Source organism: Tamandua tetradactyla, chromosome 7 (assembly GCF_023851605.1).
Source record: "Tamandua tetradactyla isolate mTamTet1 chromosome 7, mTamTet1.pri, whole genome shotgun sequence".
NCBI classification, from domain to species: Eukaryota; Metazoa; Chordata; class Mammalia; order Pilosa; family Myrmecophagidae; genus Tamandua; species Tamandua tetradactyla.
The window spans coordinates 7,845,012-7,863,585 of record NC_135333.1 but is presented as its reverse complement, the minus strand read 5'-3'; the positions used below and the strand labels follow the sequence as shown (position 1 = coordinate 7,863,585).

The 18,574-nt window shown below is 41.8% G+C and overlaps 1 protein-coding gene across 1 annotated transcript in view; it reads right to left on the bottom strand.

Annotated features, from left to right (window-relative positions):
* Positions 1–18,372, bottom strand: part of RYR2 (ryanodine receptor 2) — a 779,580-nt gene extending 761,208 nt beyond the window's left edge. Inside the window, exon 1 of the mRNA XM_077168436.1 lies at positions 18,211–18,372. Coding sequence (XP_077024551.1) covers positions 18,211–18,258 — 48 coding nt within the window. The 5' untranslated portion in view covers positions 18,259–18,372. The remainder of the gene's footprint in view (positions 1–18,210) is intronic.
* Between the last annotated feature and the right edge of the window lie 202 nt (positions 18,373–18,574).

Below are 18,574 nucleotides of genomic sequence, written 5' to 3'. Positions count from 1 at the left end.
TAGTAGCTTCTTAGACTTTATACCAAAAGCAAAAGCAACTAAAGAAAACATAGGTAAATGAAACCTACTCAAAATTGAATACTTCTTTACTTCAAAGGACTTTGTCAAAAGGGTGAAAAGGCAGCCAATTCGATAGGAGAAAACATTTGGAAATCACATATCTGATAAGGGTTTCATATCCAGAATACATAAAGAAATCCTAGAAGGCAGCAATAAAAAGATGAACAACCCAATTAAGCAATGAGCAAACACAGAGACAGTTTTTCCGAAGAGGAAATACAGATCACTAAACAGCACATGAAAAGATGTTCCGTTTTAGGAGCTATTAGAGAAATGGGACTCAAAACCACAATGAGATATCATTTCACACCTAGTAGAATGGCTGCTTTTAAACAAACAGGAAACTAGGAGCGCTGGAGCTGATGGGGAGAAGTAGGAACATCTATTCACTGTTGGAAGGAATGTGATATTGCTCACAGTGTTGAATATACAACCATGTGATGACACTGTGAGTCACCGATTATATACTTCAGGTGAATTATATGCTGTGTGAGTATATCTCAATAAAATTATATTAAAAATATGAAAGAGTTTTCAACATTCTGAGTCATCAGGAAAATGCAAATTCTAATCACAGTGAAATACCTTTAACACCCACCAAAGCAACTAAATTTTCTATTTTATCTAACATTTATTCAGCATTGCTGGTGGGTGTTTAATTGGTACAACCACTCTGGAAAACTTTTTAGAAAACAGAACATATGTATATACCTCTATCAGCAATTCTGCTTGTGGGTGTATATCCACAGAAATGCACACATAACTGCAACAATGAATATTTGAGGATATTAACAGCAGCATTATTCATAACAGTATAAGCTGGACACAACCCAATATCCACCACTGAATAAATAAATTATGGTAGAGATGACAGATAATAAACCTCGATAACATGCAACAATATGGGTATACTTCACAGACATGCTATTGAGCAAAAGCTAGACACAAAAGAGTACATATTGTATTATTCAATTTATATAAAGTACAAAAGCAGGCAAAACTTATCTATTGTGCCAGAAGTCAGAAGAGTTTGAAGAGTGACAGGTAATTACTGGGAAGGAATATGAAGTAGGTTTCTAGATTCTTATGATATTTTCTGTGTTGATGAGAGCAGAAGTCATGCAAGTGCATTCATGCTGTAAAAATTCATCAAGCTGTAAACTTCAGATGTTTGTCCTTCACTGTATATTTTACATATCAATTCTAAAAGTTTTTTTTTTAATTACTTAAGTTTAAGCTGTCAGGGAAAATACATCTGAAGGAGTCAAATAAATTAGGTTTAGGAGTAGTTTTTTGTGGCAAGGACTACGTCTCATTATATCCATGGATTCAGGTAAAATGCTTTGTATATAATAGGCACTTAGAAATACTAAGATCATCATCATAATATAAATATATCTATAATGCATATATAGAGAGAGGTACATCTATGAAAGTTTTCAACCAGCATTTGATTTTCTTCACTAATATCCCTTGGATAAAATGGAAAAGTGTGGACTGGGTAACTGGAGATAAACGTATGACTGATTTTGTATTGAGCTAGAAGGAAATGTTGCATGTTTGGCCACAGAATTCCAACCTCAGCCGTCTCCTGTCTAGGAGTCTTATTAGAATATTTTCAAATGTACATGCTCTGAAGAAGGGACCCTCAGGGATTAGCCTACAGCACTCCACAAATATCTGACACACAGGAGATAGTAAATGGATCTTTGTTGAACGAAGAATATGTATGATAGGGAATCAAGGTCCCATGTGATACAATCATACCATCATTGCGCAATGAAAACATCAGCCTAAAAAATGGGCAATCCAATATTTATAGCATTCATAATGAACTGGTGCAACCACCAAGCCAATTGTGTAGTTAAATAAAACCGAATGCCTGACAACTTCTTAAATCAGAACTCCAATAAAAACATAGCCTTAGTCTCCTATAATTTACAGTCTTTTTCTTCCTCTCCTCCCCACTCACATGAAAAATTGTTGTATGCTCAGTATTTAAGTTTATGGCATAGAGGAATCACGTCAAAAATGCTTTGGCAATAATTCCCCCCCCCGCCCCCGCCTATAAAATAGGCTGAATTTATCTAATACCTAAAAATAGGCTCGATTTATCCACACAATGGGGCGTCTTCTTGGAAGTAGTACTGCTAAATTATGCAGAATGCTTGACTCCTGATGGGATGAATATCAAACAAAAGAGGGGGCCATTATCCATTTTCTCTCTTATGCAAAGACTTGCAAGTCCCTTCTCCTTGATTTATTTATCAGACACTGTTCTGGTCAGACTTTAGTTTGCTCCGTTATACAGGTAAGAGAACAATACATCACCGTTGCTGACACTGAGATTTTAAGGTCTGTCTCTGTATTTAGGTGATCTGGCATATCTATACACAGAGCCCCTTCCTACAGAACTCTGGGCTTCAGTTTCCCCATTTTAAAGGGGGATCTCCTACTCTGTGACTGCAGAGACTAAGATAATTATGGAATGGCTCATACCATTAGACATTCAGTTCCTTGCTTTAGGCCTTTTTCAGAGCAGTATTTTTGTTTGGTATAGCATGTCATGTTTCTCATTCTGCCAATCACACGAAATTCTCAGAAATTTGTTCAGTAGAAAATGTCCTTGGCAGGGCTGAAGCTAGAAAGTCTTGTACTAGCAGCAGCTATGGCAGTTTCTCATCACACTATAATAATAATAATAAATTGGGTGGCTATCTCCTCACCTTCTAAATTATGCCAGAATATAACTGTCCTCTTCATCTCCCCTTCTCCAGACCAGGATCCATAAACATTGCAACCAGGTGAGCAGAAGAAAGATTCTCAGGGTTGCCAGAAACAGACCCCTCAGTCATTTGGTCCAAACCCCCTCCTACCCCATTTGATTCCCAAACCCTCTTTTACAACATTTACACAGGAGTAATTTCATTTTCTAAGAAAGGAGTGAGACCCAGGTACGGTTGGCTTGCTGAGTCTGAGTCTGAGCTGGTTCAAAATTTTAACTCTGGCATGTGGAAAGGCAGATTTTTTGACTTTCAAACTACAAAAGCCTATGCATGCCCAACAAAAGGCTGGAGGGCTGTGTGTGCCAGAGGAGACCAAGGATGAGTGGCTGATCTCGATTTTTCATCCAGCACATTAACAGCTGAAGAAAGTTGTTAAAAAGTTACAGAGTATAAAACCTTGGGTTGGCATTTGGCATATACACATATATACACATCACATATACATTTAGGTAACATAAGATGCATTGTGAGTATCTAATATCCCAATGGCAGAAGGTAGATTCTTTTTTCTTAATTGCATACTTGATGTATGTTAAATTTGGTTCTACCAGTTTTGAGCCGATCCTATAATAATCTGAAAGGCGAGTTCCTTTTAAGAAAGGATTATAAGCAGTGATTCAGAGAACCAAACAAATTAAGGTGTTGAGTGTAGACATTTGTTGAAACCATTTCTTTTTAAATTACTGGTGTTAAGTATGAAATAAACTGTGGAAGTACCACGCTTAAATGCTATATACATTTACTGCCGAAATTTTTTAAATGCTTTACAAGCTACAAAATCGTATATGCAATACACTGTTAATCACATTAAAATGCAGGGATAACATCTCGGAAAATATTAATTGGTTAATATTCTGAAAAATTACTCAAATTTCTATAGCCAGCTAAGTTATTCATCATAGTAGGGGGGCCAGGGGCAATTCCTATTGGAAGAATCATTTTCTTTCCTAAGATAGTTCAATATTTTACTGATCTAAGCTGTCAGAAAAATTGTTCCAATATACTCTTAGGCTGTCTACTTGCTAATAAAAAATGGCAAATACCTAAATAGGCCCTACCATCTTTTTGAGTCAACATCTTTGAAAAAAAATCACATTACAGAGATGAACTTCTCCCACTCATCCTAATGAGATAGGCTTGCTACAAGCCTAGCTAGATAATTTAATCATCAACACCATACAAGACCCAAACAGAACCAGCCCAGCTTAGAACTAATGAAGCTTTTTAGAGCTCTAATTGTAACTGCTTACCAAAAGGTCCCCAGCAGAAAATGAAATTACATAAAGCTAAACCAAAGTCCACTGAAAATGTGTGCTCTCAAATTAGGTAAAGCAAAAAATAATCACATCTGTACAAAGGGAGGGATTGCGTTGGCTTATCTGTGTGCCTAGTAATGGTGGCAGGCACGCGGGAGCCTCTAACCTGTCCTGAACCTAGGATTTTGCTCCATCACTCACTCTTCCTACTGCATAACCTTAGATTATGCTTCTCCCATGAGAAAGAATATAAAAAGAAAAAAATAGTGATTTCCTTTCAACCTGAAGCTGCCACTTTCCCCATTCCTGTTCCTCAACATGCATAATGAAAACTAGTACGTCATGTGTCTCCACTTACGGCCACACTCTCACTTCTTACTGTTCTGCAGTTTGGCTTCTGTTTTCACCTTCCTCTTTAATGACCTCTGATGAATTTCCACTGGTCACAGCAAAAGTCTTTTCCGCCACCTTCCTCTCAGACTCTGCTATAACATCTACACCTCCTGAGTTCGCTCATGCTCCTTACCCAGGATCACTCCTTCCATTTTCACGCCTTCACTCTCATGCCATCTAAGCCCAGATCTCACTCCTTATGTCTGACCTCTTTCCAAAACTACTAGCTCCACATTTCCAACTTTGCACCTGAAAATCAGTATGCCCAAAACAAATCCCACTCTCTTCCCCCAGAACCTGCTCTTCCTCCTGACTTCCAAAATATTGGCACCAGCTTTCTTCATTTTTGTCCTTTTCTTTTCCTTAGATCTCATCAGTTACCCATGTCACAAATGCTGCCTCCCACACTAGCTCAAATCTCTTCCTTTCTTTTCATTCCCAGAACTACTAGCCATACTTAGGCCTGAATTATATTGCCCCAATTCCTAAAAGACTCTTAGCTCCAGACTCTCTCTCTCTCTGTATATATATATATATATATGTACACCAATGTATCTCATAAAGTCCTGCCACACTAATCTTTCTGAAGAACAGTTCTGACCCATTTCCCTCTCCTGAGAAAGAAAAAAGGAATGAAAGAAAAATTCTGAAGGTTTTCCTTTACCTTATGAATCTCAGACTCTGGTCTCAAGGCTCCCCAGTCTTTCCAGGATCATCAAAGCCCACATTCTAATATAGTCTCTTACCCAAACGTGCCCCCATATATTTCCTGCCTGCTCCCGTCAGGGCCCTGACATGGAAAGGGTGGCCTTCTCAGAGGGCTTGCTGAAAAGTTTAACGAACTGTGGCCAGTGGCGGTTCCAACAGGAGGTGGTGGGACCTGGTGAGCAGCAGCGGTGCAGAGGACACTGTCATCACCTCTGAGTCTGAAGCCGCAAGGGATGAAAATGGTGTTCCCAGGGCCAGGAACCTCCTGAGCACAGACCAGGGCAGAGATGAGTGGGGAACTCACACAGGGGCAAGCAAACAGAGACTGACCAACACAACGCAGCTACACTCGTTCCCTTCTTCATCTGGAGTCCGATCTCCCATCCTCCCATCTTAATTCATCTCTGGGAGGAATGTCAGTATTGCCAAAGACAATTTTTTTTTATTGTTTTTATTTCCAAAGATAATTTTTTAACAAAGGTAAAACATAGCTCACACAAACATAAAATGAGTATGTGTCAGAGACTTCATTTACTTCATTAATTAATGAAGGAACAAGTATGTTACAATGGGTTCAAAGGAGAAGTCAAAGAATATACAAATATGCATGGCCATCAGGAATGCTCAAATGAATTTGCTTGAAAAATGAAAAACTGATCAATACCCACAATCGCATTCTACCATATATATGATCAAGAAGCCGACTTCAAGAATCAGTGCTATCCATTGTCTGCACCTTTTGGAGTTGAAAAACAGCTGAAAGACGGTGATAACACAGATGGGCAAGAGAGGTAGACTGGACACCCACAATTCTTTTTTTTTGTATTGTCTAACTCACAGTCTTTCACAATTTTTCCAGATGAATGCAAGGAAAAGGGGAAGGAGAGAAGTAAAGGGGTTTTGGCATCAGAAAGACCCTGGTTTTGCCAGCAACATCACTTATTCATTTAACTGCCTTTGAGCAAGTCATTTTACCTCTCTGCAACTCAGTTTTCTGATCTCTGTTAAAAGCAATAAACACTTTATGGACTGAGCAAGTTGCTTTGGAAACTACGTGAATTGTGGCTATTGTGTCTGAGTTGACTAAATGGTAGCCAAAAGACTTGAGGGCCTTCATTTCCCTTGCTTTAAAACCGTGAGGTTATACTGGGATTCCTGAAGTTCTCTTTTAAGTCGGAAAATTCTGTGATTATAAACACTGTCTCCTCCATGAAGGCTTGAATGATTATACTAATCAGATATGGACCCCTCCCTCCTTAGGATCCTCCCATAACGCTTACCTGCCCCTTTTATCACATATTTACCTCTCATAGTCCCTCTGTTGTACAACATCTGTTTCTTCTCATTCCCTTCCCACTCACCAGGTTACAATTAAACTCCTTGTGGGCAGGAATAAGCCAAGATGTACTTAAATTCCAGCACCAAGCACAGTGCTTGACACTTAGTAGACACTCAAGAAATGCGTCAGAATGAACTAAAAGAGACGGACCAATGGTGCTGGAAAAGGTGAAATCACAAGTCTCTCTTCTCATTCACCAATTTATTTGTCCTCTTTTCTGTAAGGAGGACTTGAATTGGACTGATTTGGCATGCTTCCTTCGTGTTGCCATTCTTAATATTAGCAGGAACTTCACACTCAGTAGGAGCACCCCACCTTCAGGGAATGATGGCCCCCCTTTACTGTCACAAAGAGGCAGGAGAAGAATCAGATACTTTAAGCTTCTGTGACAGCCCTCAATCAGAAATATTACATCCTCAGCTTTTCATTTGTTCTGTGACTCAAGAAGAAATTCTCTCTTGACATTTCACAGAGCCTACCAGCCAAATTTTGTAAGCTGATCACAACTCTCAACCATGGACATTGTCCTTTTAGACACATCATGCCAGCCATGGCCAGGAAAAATGGAGACTAGAGGGATATTCTAAAAGATAATAAGGAAAGAGGGTAAAAGGGCATTGGGGATTTAGTCATTGGTGGGTGTGCTTCTGCGAAATTTTTCAAGTGCCCCAATCATCCTTCAATATGTATTCCCTGAAAGGAAGAAACAAAAACGAGTTCTATCATTTAGGTTTATGACCGTTACATGTCTCTGAAAGACATTTCTTTAAAATTTCAAGCCTTAAAAGTGGGGGGGCTGGGGGAAACACTTTGAAATGTTTCACCCCAAAGTTCAGCTGTCCCAGAAATAAAATGAGTCAAAGCTTTTCAGAAACTCTACAAAAGGTATTTGGAGGCACTTTCAGAGATCATGTGCCATTCTGTCGAAGCATTAATCCTGCCTAACGTTCTGCATTCTGGATACCATCTTTCATTTTAATTTCACATTTAATATAAAATCTATTATGCTTCACAGTCATTTATTATGCTATGTGGAGGTGCAGTCTCAAAGCCATGCTCCTCACCTCTTCACCTTAGTCCCGTCTTCATTTACAGAGCCCAGCCCTCCCAGGACCACGAGCTTACGGTTCCCGCACTGATGCATGAGGCTCCACTGTGTTGATACCCCAACTCTATGGGCAGGGAGTCTTCTACCTCAGTGGATTCTTCCAGGCACCTGCCATAGTGCAGTGACCAAAGTACTCAGTTCATGCATCTTGGATTAAGATAGCCTAATACACATGTCATACAATTGTTCCACTCTATGTTATCTAAAATACTGTGTGGTAGTTAAGTTCAGGTGTCAACTTGGCCAGGTGAAGGCACCTAGTTCTGTTGCTGTGGACATGAGCCAATGGTATGTGAACCTCATCTGTTGCTGATTACATCTGCAGTTGGCTAGGAGGCGTGCCTGCTGCAATGAATGAAATTCGATTTAATTGGCTGGCGCTTAAATGAGAGAGCTCAACATAGCACAGTCCAAGCAGCTCAGCATACCTCATCTCAGCACTTGCAGCTCAGCCCAGACCTTTGGAGATGCAGAAAAGAATTACCCCAGGGAAAGTTGTTGGAACCCAGAGGCCTGGAGAGAAGGCTAGCAGCCTTTAATTGAATCCCCTTTTATTGAAAGCCAGACCGTCCCTGGCATGTTGCATTCCAGTAGCTAGCAAACTAGAACATACAGTTTCAGAGAATTAGTTCAATTCCACAAACATTTAATGAGGGCATATTACATGGTAGATATTCTGTGAGGTACTGGTGTGAATTTAAGAAATTCACCCTCAGTGTTACTCAGGTTCCCCTAAAGCAAAGCAGGGCATCACATTTCCCCTCTGTTTTAAAATGCATTAATTTCAAGCAGAACAGGGCATGGTCTAGTCTGAGGAGTATGGATTCTAGAGCCTCAGCCTGAAATCTTGGCTCCACCATTTGAATCTCCCTAATAGCAGGCAAGTCACTTAACCTCTTGGTACCCAACTGCTTAAAAATTTTGTAGGGATTTCATGAGAAAATGCGTGTAAAATATTTAACACAAGAGACAGTACATAAAATTAACCTACAAGAAATGAAATTATAGTTATATAGTAGGTGCCTTATGTAAGACAGCTCTGGCAAGCTGCAACCACACCAGAATTGGTTCGTCTTAGGGCTGACACTGTATTTCAGAATTATTCAGATGTGCCCTAAGAGTGTCACATACAAACTGTAAAAGAAACATCGGCACTATTTTTCCTAAATACTGAAATGGTGTAGGATTGCTTCTGGCCTTGCCACTATCAAAACAGCACCTCTCACAACCAACCCACTTACTGGAAGTAGTAACAGAAGCCAACATTCACTGCTACCCATAAACAATTTCAACAGAATTTCACTTCGGTGTCAAACTTTGGTAAAGAAAAAAAAATGTGTGTGTGTTTGTGTATGGAATACTATCTTTCTTTCATTTTTATGTGACCAGATTTCCTTGTGAAGACAGTTTCTTTGAATGTGAAATAAATACAAACACCAAAGAAATATAAAAAGAGGTCATAATTCCTTTTATTTTTGAGAATCAACCAGAAACCTGCCGTGGAAAATAAGACAGCACATTTTTTAATAGCTATAAACTCAGTGTGATTTTTAGCACTCATTTTAAGAACATCCCAATTTACACAAAATTAAGGATATGATATGTCCAGTAATTTTTTCTTTCTTTTTTTTTTGTCCTCTGAAAATATAGCCTTTATTTTATACCTTGGATTGTATGTTAAATACGAATGAAAGTCATGGGTTGACAATGAGCATTGGGAATTACAGATTCTCAACTTCGAGGGAAATAAAACAAAAGTTTTCAATAAAAACAGAATAGATTTTCAAAAAACGAATGTTTAATTACAAAAATTTTAAAGGGGAAAAAAGTGCTGGTGTTGTAGAAAAAAATAAATGGGCCACACACAGTTGTTTATTCCAGATAGTGTGCAGCTATACTTCTCTTTCACTCATCACACTTGGGTTACAGTTTCCCCTGCACAAACTGGGACTATCGCTTTAAGAGCCCAAAGTCCCTGTAAGCAGCTGAGCATACCACCGCATGCTGCCTGCCCCAACCCTTCTCAGACCTAGAAAGGCCCCTTTATCCTCTGAGCTCCTAGGCATTTTCTGCTGTTCCACTCACTGTGCCCTCATACCCGTCTTGACTCCCTGCTAGATTTAAGTTTTCTTCCAGTGAGAAGAGACAGCAGTTGGCGGATGGTGATAAAGGCATCAGGCAATGGAGTCTCACCTGGGTGCACATATGGGGGCTCCAGCTCTCTCTGATCCTTACTCTGGAAGGAAAGCTCTGCTTGGGTAATGAGCACAGAAGCAATTACCTGCATGTCCTTTGAACACTCCAACTTAGAAATAGGTAAAGCCTCACATTTCCATTTCTTCAAAGAAATAACATAAAAACTGTATTGGGCCACAAGAACCAGGAAATACACCTTCTCTCTACAGGCTGATGTCGCACAACCAAGTATTGGTAAAGCCCCATCGGAGAGATCTTCCCATGTTTGCAAGATGTTCCCACAACGTCCCTGGAAATCACTTCGTCATCTACAAATTCTAACTAGAATCCAGTATTTCTATTGGGCAGTGCCAATCACTAAATTTCACTTAACCCTTAATTTATTCTCTTACACCTTTGTTCACTTGTAACTGCAACAAAGTTTCCTCTCTCCAATTTTCCTGGCAAACCTGAGGCCACTTGTACCCTCCTGCCATGCAGTAGCCCCTGATGCTCTCCCAACCAAGCAACCACTGCCTTCCCTCGAGAAAGAATCTACTTCCACACTCATTCACTCCTCTCCCACCTACCACTCTTTGCCTACTTCCCTCATAATAGAATCCTTCTTTCTGCATCTGAACACATTCAAGTGATCTTCACATATAAAGTGAGAGGGGAGAGTCCTTCTTTTGTCCCAATCTGCTATTTGCCATAAAATTTCTCTCAAAACTTTCCCTGCAGTTAGCACTGTGCTAAACATCATGGGGAGCTAATAACCCAAACACAGTCCCAACCCTTCCACAGAGCATTAAAGGGACTGATCACAATTGAGTGATAAAATGCATGGAAATGGGAAGGTCAAGAGATGGTCAGACATTATGTTGAGTGAAATAAGCCAGAAAACCAAAGGACAAATACTGTCTGGTCTCACAAATATGAACCAACCATAATGAGCAAACTCTGAGAGTTCAAGTCAAAAGCATAGGTTATCAGGAGACAGACAGAGGGCAGAGATGGGGCAATCAATGCTTAAAGAGTACAGAACGTTCAATAAGGTTGATTGTAAAAGTTCAGAAATAGCACAATTCTGTAAGCATAATTAAGAAAGCTAAGTTCTGCTATGATTGAAAGAGGAAGGCTAGAGTCATATATGTTACCAGAAGGAAAACCAGAGGATAAAAACTCTGACTGTGTAACTCAGCAAAACCTAGAGTGGACAATGACAGTGGTTAATTGTATAAATATAAGAAAGTTCAAACGTGGACTAGAACAAATGTATGCCACTATTACAAGGAATTAATAATAGTGTTGCATGTGAAAAAGCTATGTAATGATACTGTGAGCCACTGATTGCATATTGATGGATTATATGGTGTGTGAATATATTTCAATAAAATTGCATAAAGAAGCAATGCAGAGAGAGGTGATATCAGAATTGGTTGTAGGGATCCCAGATAGCTCCATGCAAGACGGAAAACGTATGTAAGGTATTCAAGGACAGCCTGGCAATGCCAGGTCATAAAGAGTCATAAGCCTAGTTGTGATATTGTGATGGGATGTATACTTTGCATTTGGAAAGAACATGCCTTTTGGGGGAAAGGTGGAACGTGTCAGTCTGAATCTGTAGTGTACCCCAGAAAAGCCAAGTTCTTTAATTTTCATTCAATATTGCTGGATGGGATCTTTTCTATTGTTTCCATGGAGATGTGACCCACCCAATTGTGGGTGGTAACTTTTGATTAGATGGTTTCCATGGAGATGTGTCTCTATCCATTCAAGGTGGGGTTGATTACTGGAGCCCTTTAAGAGGGAACAATTTTGGAAAGAACAGACAGAGCCTACAGAGCCAGTGACCTTCAGAGATGCATAAGAAAACACCTACTGGGAAGCTGTCGAAGAAGCCTGGAGAGAAAGCTAGCAGATGTCGCCATGCCTTTCCAGCTGAGAAAAAAAACATAACATCATCGGCCTTCTTGAGCCAAGGTATCTTTTCCTGGATACCTTAATTTGGACATTTTTATAGGCTTGCCTTAATGTTGACATTTTCATGGCCTTAGAACTGTAAACTTGCAACTTAATACATTTCCCTCTATTTCCTGTATGCTGTATGGCAGGGGGGGAGGGTCACATTTCATTCTTTTTCCATGTGAGTATCCCATTATTGCAGCACCATTTGTTGAATTTTTGTTTGGTGGCTTTTTTGTTTGTTTGTTTTGGGGGGGAACTGCATGGTCCAGGAATCAAACTTGGGTCTCCCGCATGGCAGGCAAGAATTCTACCACTGAACTACCCTTGCACCCCCTAAATTCCCCTTTTTAAAAGCCAAAAAAAAAAAAAAAAAAAAAAACCTCATGAGCCTAGTAGAAAAGTTAGACTTGATGTGACAGGAATCTGGAACCATAGTGAAATGGGTTGAAAACAATGGTTTTAGGACAGTTAACACGGCAGGTGGGTTTCTGACTTGTGGAGAGGGAGAACTGTAAACGCTGATTGGGGTATAAATGAGAAAGAAATGAAGTATAAAATAAAGCTGTATCTGAGCCAGAATGCAAGAAACGACATGTCAAGAGATGATGACTATTTATTTATCTTTTTTTTTATTATTATTATTTTTACATGGGCAGGCACTGGGAATCGAACCCGGGTCCTCGGGCATGGCAGGCAAGCACTCTTACCTGCTGAGCCACCGTGGCCCGCCCTAGATGATGACAATTTAGATAAAGGGAGAGAAGAAAGACACTAATGCATCGAGTGCCTACCAAAGAGCCAGACACTGTTAATAGGTATTTCACATAACTTCTTTCATTTGATCTTCAAAAATCCCTCTGAGATGTATTATATTATCTGTATGTTACCAAGGAGGTTTCAAAAATGTTCTCAACTCCATAAAGCTTAGTTACTGGTGGCTCCAAGGGCTCAAACCCAGGTTTCCTGGAGGTTAGGCTCTCTGGTGCATCTAAGCCAGAAGCCCAGACCCTCAGAGCCACTGACCAAAATGGAGCCACTGGAGAGAAGAGCGACTTACAGAAGCGAAGAAATGCTGACCTCAGGGACTTTCACCAGAAGGGGACTGGAAATGAGGGCCAGGAGCTGTCAGATCTGCAGGTGGGTTTACAGACCATCTCCCATCTGGAGGCTGTGGCTTTGTGGAGGGTTCGCTTAACCTCTCTGCCTCTCAGAGGTGGCTGCGGTAGTTAAGGCTTTTCAAACTCTAAAACTATTATTCGAAGGATTCTAGATAGTGTGGCAGAGAAGTCATGAAGGCAGAAATCATAGACTAGGAAACAGGACAGAATCTTTTGGAATAACTAGAGATTTAGAGTAGAAAGAATGAAAACATGTTCAGAAATGTATAAAAATAACCTGGAATGTGCCAAACAGAATCATTTCAAAAAGGCAGATAAGGTTAATAGGGTTTGAGAAGGGATCTAAGGAAACAAGGATGAGAGAAACATGTGGATGTGGCAAGGAGGGGGTTACTGGTAACATCCAGTATAGCAGCTTTAACAAGGAGGCTAGATAATTACCAGGGGGTGTGGAGAGAGAGGTGGGTGGGGAACACAAGTGGAAGGCGTTTTGCAGCTAAATGAGGCATCAGGGTCAAACAAAGAAACGTCGAAATGGGACAAATAAGCTTGCTTCAAGATAAAACAGTAGGAATAAATGGAGGGGAAACGAACAAAAAAAAAAAAGGTGGACCACCAGCCAAATTTTCTTCCTGGAGCAGGGAAAAGTATTGATATCTAGGGCATGAGGGATTGTAGACCTTAGAAAGGAGGAAAGAAACCTCCTTTTCAGTGGCTGAAAAAGAAGGGGCAGATTTGGACGGTGAGATGTGTGAAGGTGAAAATAAGGTTAAAAGTAAGAGGGGGCTAGGTTCTACTCCATCAAGAAGAACCATGCACGATTCACCTTTTAGCAGACCTTTGAAACTTTATAAACTGTGAATTACTCTACGTATTTCTTCTCTCTGAGCTTCAGTTTTCTTCTTCGAAAAATTGAGGCGGGGGCGGGGCAGGGGAGGAGCTGGATTAAGTATAATGTTCTGTGTCACATACATGCTTTTACCTTCTCATTGTTCCATGCCAGCCTCTACTTATTTTGAATGTTTCCTTGACACCTAAATATCATGTGATATATACGGTAGATATTCAACAAATGCTTTTCTGGGTAAAATTTCCATAACATCAGCGCTTCAGGAGACAAATGTGTACTTCGTCATCTCTCCCTCTCCATCAAAGGTTATCTACAGAAATACAGTCACAGAGAAGTTGGAATCTTTTCCCAAGTAATTAAGAAAAAAAAAACACAATAAAGCCAAAATGCAAATAACAGTGAATGTCATATATATTAATGCCCTAAGTGTCTCAAATCCTGCCCTTCCAGCCAATGTGCACATGCCAATTTCTAAGTAAAAAAAAACAAAAAAGTCTGATGGCAAAAGCCTGCCTGGACTGGGGCTTTCCACCACGTTCCTGGAGAAAATGTCATTGCACATCCATCTAAAGTAGCTTTATTATCAATGTGGCTGGCAGAAGGTGCAAGTCCTTCTCACTGCTCACTCAGAGCCTTTCCATTTGCACTCTGTGACATTCCTACAGCTTAGAAAACTGATTTGGTATCCTGTTTGCCATAAAACTTTAAACAGCTGACAAAGGAGGCTTTCTCTCCTGGAAAGGACATTGGCTTAAGATCTAAGTTTTAGTGCTAGTTCTGCACTGCTGAGCCACTGACCTCACACAATTAACCTTTCTATGCCTCTACAAACTAGGGCTAAAAAATTTTGCCCTACCGATTTCACAGAAGTGTTGCACATTGACATCTATATTATTATTATTAATTACCGAATACTTTCTAAGACGCTTCCTATCATTGTGGAGCAAAATGTATGCGCACTAAAGAGGAGTTGATGGTAAAATAGTTCATTCTGCAAAGGAAGGGGGGCAGCTAGAAGCATTCCTACGTGAATAATTTTTGCAGACAAGACTGACTTTTACGTCTCTATCAATGCATAAATCAAAACTACATGACACAATATACCCCAAGAATAACTCAATGGTGCTTACACAAATGAAAGAAAGGCAGAGTGCTTAGAAAAATTAATCCTTGACCAAGGTCACTTTATATCATGGCTTTCTTAAAGTCAGAGGAAATCTTTCCATAAAATTCTGAAGAAAAAAAAAAGAGGAGAGTAACTATCAAGATACATGTTCTTAACTATCAAATTACAGTTCACTGCAAGGTTGGTAAGCTAATAAAATTTTTAAAATAAGCCACAGTTTCCAAAGCACACATATGATTGGATGTGACAATGAGCAAACGCACCACAGGCAAAAGGGGCTTCTATTATTACAGAATTCTTCTGAGTGTCCCAGCACATCCAGCTTACGCGTACATATTCTCAGTCTCTCTCAAAGACAAACGGATCAGAGTGGGCATGTTTCCAGCTGGTAGGGAAGCCGGCGAATTAAAGATGATCATTTAGCTATATAAACAGGCTTCTGTAAGAATGTTAGCAAAATCACAAGCAATAGCATAATGGAAAAGAAATGGAGAGGGGACAGGCCTAGGCCAAATAGTGACAAAACTCCCCCTCACGAATGAAGAATTAATGTACGACAGCAAACATAACTCATGGATACAGTCCATTCAAGATTTCACCTCTGCTTCCCTTAACAGTGACCTCGGTCCTCTTGTAGAAAACAAACAAACAAAAAAGCTTACTGAACAGAAAGATGTCTCAATGTGTTAGAGTGCTGAATAAAAACTCAATAGACAATGATCTGCTCAAGACATAATTAAGGTGCTCTAACCAGAATGCATGAAATGTCTGGTCAACTTCATAATCACAGTCACTTAATGACTTCGATTTTCTCTTTCTAAGCGGAACAGCTTCATTCATTACTATCAGGAAATCTTCAATTTATAACTATTTTATCTAGATTTACTGATTATTAATACTCCCTGGGCTACTGCTTAAAAAGAAAGAAAGAAAGAAAGAAAGAAAAAGAGAACTTCCGACCAAGAAATAAATGCCCAGAAAAAAAGCACTGAATTGAATGTAAGAACTAGTCTGCCTTACTAATCCCCATAGCATTACTGAACCATCAACATAAGCAGGTGAAAAGAATAAAACAGAAAGCATCAAAGGCAGTTGGCAGAGAGGTTAGTAAAGGATTTGAGAATTTCCATATTAAAACATAAAATACAGAAGAAAAAGTATGTTTCCTTTCAGATGTCAGTGCTACACCAAAAAAAAAAAAAACTCTGCTTGAAGAGCTACCACTTTCAAGGTCATTTATCATCAGCACAACCACCCAAAGATGCTTTATTAAAAGACAAATCCCAGCCTAGGACTGCCAGAACTCTACCCAGGACCCACTTATCAAAGGTGTTGCTCTGGTTGACAGGCAGCTGTCGGGTGGCACAGAGTTAACATTACTTTATATGTACAGAACCCAGCAGCAGGCTCCTTACCTCAGTCCCCATTAAGTATTCTGATAACACCTCCATGAGATTGGCTTAACATTTAAGCCTGCAGGAAGCCCTTGAGTGCACAAAGCCTTCCAAAATTTCCTAGCTAATTTTAACTCCATGGAGTATGATAAAGATTTTGAATTTAAAAATTCGGTATGTTTTGTCCACATGAATATTAAAAGATCCCTTAGTTTTAAGCGAACTCTTTTCACGTGGTTTAACCATGTTTTTGAAAGTTAAGGACAATGTATATTTTAATAAAAAATAGCAGCATTAAAATATTCCCAGAGAACAGGCACTGGGTCAATATAACTCCAAGAGCATATGCAATGGTGGGTAACATGCAGCTATTAGGGCAAATCATCTATCACCTCCTGATAAACTGTATCCTGGATTTTATCCTTTCCAAAGCCCTCCCTGTTCCTGAATGCACAAAAAGAGTGCCCAAAAAAACAGAAGAGCAAAAGAAAAAAGCAATCATTTACAATATTCTTGGACAAATTTACTGGGTTCACTTGTTCAACACCCAAAATCACCAAGACTCTTCACATCTAAAAGTTATTGCCCGACATATCAAAATTCAACCATCTCTACGATTTTATGTGATTTTGGAGGTAACTTTAATTGGGAAGTGATATCTTTCACTGCTGAGGAAAGAAGCAGCAGAAGCTGCAGTCCTTGGTTGCCGGGTGGGGGAAATTCTGTAAGCGAATATCCTGAGAGGAGGAGAAAAGTGGAGAAGGAACGTCTCTACAAAGAGGCTGTTAACGTTAACTAGGTTATTCTTAACACGAAGTTCTGGCATTTTCTTTGTCAAGAGCTCTCCAGTCCCAGCTTTCAGCCGAGCAATGCCTCAGCCTGGTAAGTATCTGCAGTGCTCGAACAAATCAGAAGAACAAATCAGAGAGAACAGTGCCAAGACGTACATAAGGAGAAAAATATTGTATTAGTGTGGAGCCAAACCTTTTCCTGCCCGCTACCCAGAGTGGAAATCCCAGGCAGCTGTCTTACACACACACTTTGGTGCACTCGGCACTCAAGATAACCAACATTTGGAGAACGACACGCTCACGATGCGCCTCCCCCGCCCCCGGTCCCCGCCGCGCGCGCGCGCGCACACACACACACACACACACACACACACACACGCTTCCCAGCCCTTCCATGCTCTGCAAGCTGTCACCGCACCACCAAGGGACCAACCCCGAGAACCGCAATGACCGCGGAGGCGACACCCCCCCTCCCCGCCCCTCCCTTCGCAGCACCTGGACTTGGGGGAAATCTCCGGGCCGCGTCCGGCATCCCCGCCTCCCCTGCAAACCACGGCGCGCGCTCCGCCGAGTACGCGAACCGATTTCTTGGTTCTGAGACGGCGCGCGAGTCCAGCCCGAAAGCCCCAAAAACGGCGCTTTGGCAGAGCTCCCTGCAAGTGCCGGCGTCCCAGCCAGCTCCCGAGTCCCATCGGACCACCCAGCTCGGCACCCCTTTCCCCGACTGTCCGGAAGGTTCAAGCCCCGCGGGCGGGTCAGGCCCGGCTCGGTCACCCCCGCCCGGGCTCCAGCAGCTAGGAGGCGCTGGTCCTCCGTGCCCCCGGGGACCGAGTCCGTGCGCCTCCCGCCCGCCGTGGTCTCGCCGCGCTGTCTCCTGTTTCTACACACGCACACACACACACGCACACGCACACACGCACAGACACGTACGTGTCTTTCCCTTCCCTCGCCCCGCCAACCCACACACCTGCACGCACTTGGTGAATGCCAGTTCCTCCAGCAACCCCGTGGGCACCCCTTCACCCACGCCCGCGCCGCCCGGGAATCTACTCCCCACTCTCACTATGACCCGGACCCGGCTAGTTGATGCCCCTGCTGCCCCCTTCCCCTAGGAGAACACGAAATGCGCTGTGCTTACAGTTCGCAGAAACTGGATCTCATCCTCGCCTTCGCCCCCATCGGCCATGGCTCCGAGCCTCCTCGCCGGAGCCGGCTCCCGAGCCCCGCGGAGCCCGGCGGCTGCAGCCCCTCGCGCTTCCTGCTCCTGCTCCTGCTGCTCCTGCTGCCGGGAGTTGGGGAGCGGCAGAGAGACCGCGGCTGCTGGGTGCCGAGCGCCAGGCGGTCCCCGCCTGCAGAGCGGAGGAGGAGGCTCCTAAGCGGGCGGGCGGGGGCGAGCACGGCGGCGGAGCCTCTCTGCACCGCACTGTGGGGGAGGAGGGGGGCCCGGGACCCGGGGGGACGCGGACAGGCAGCCCCGGCAGCCCCAAGCCTCGCCCGCCGCG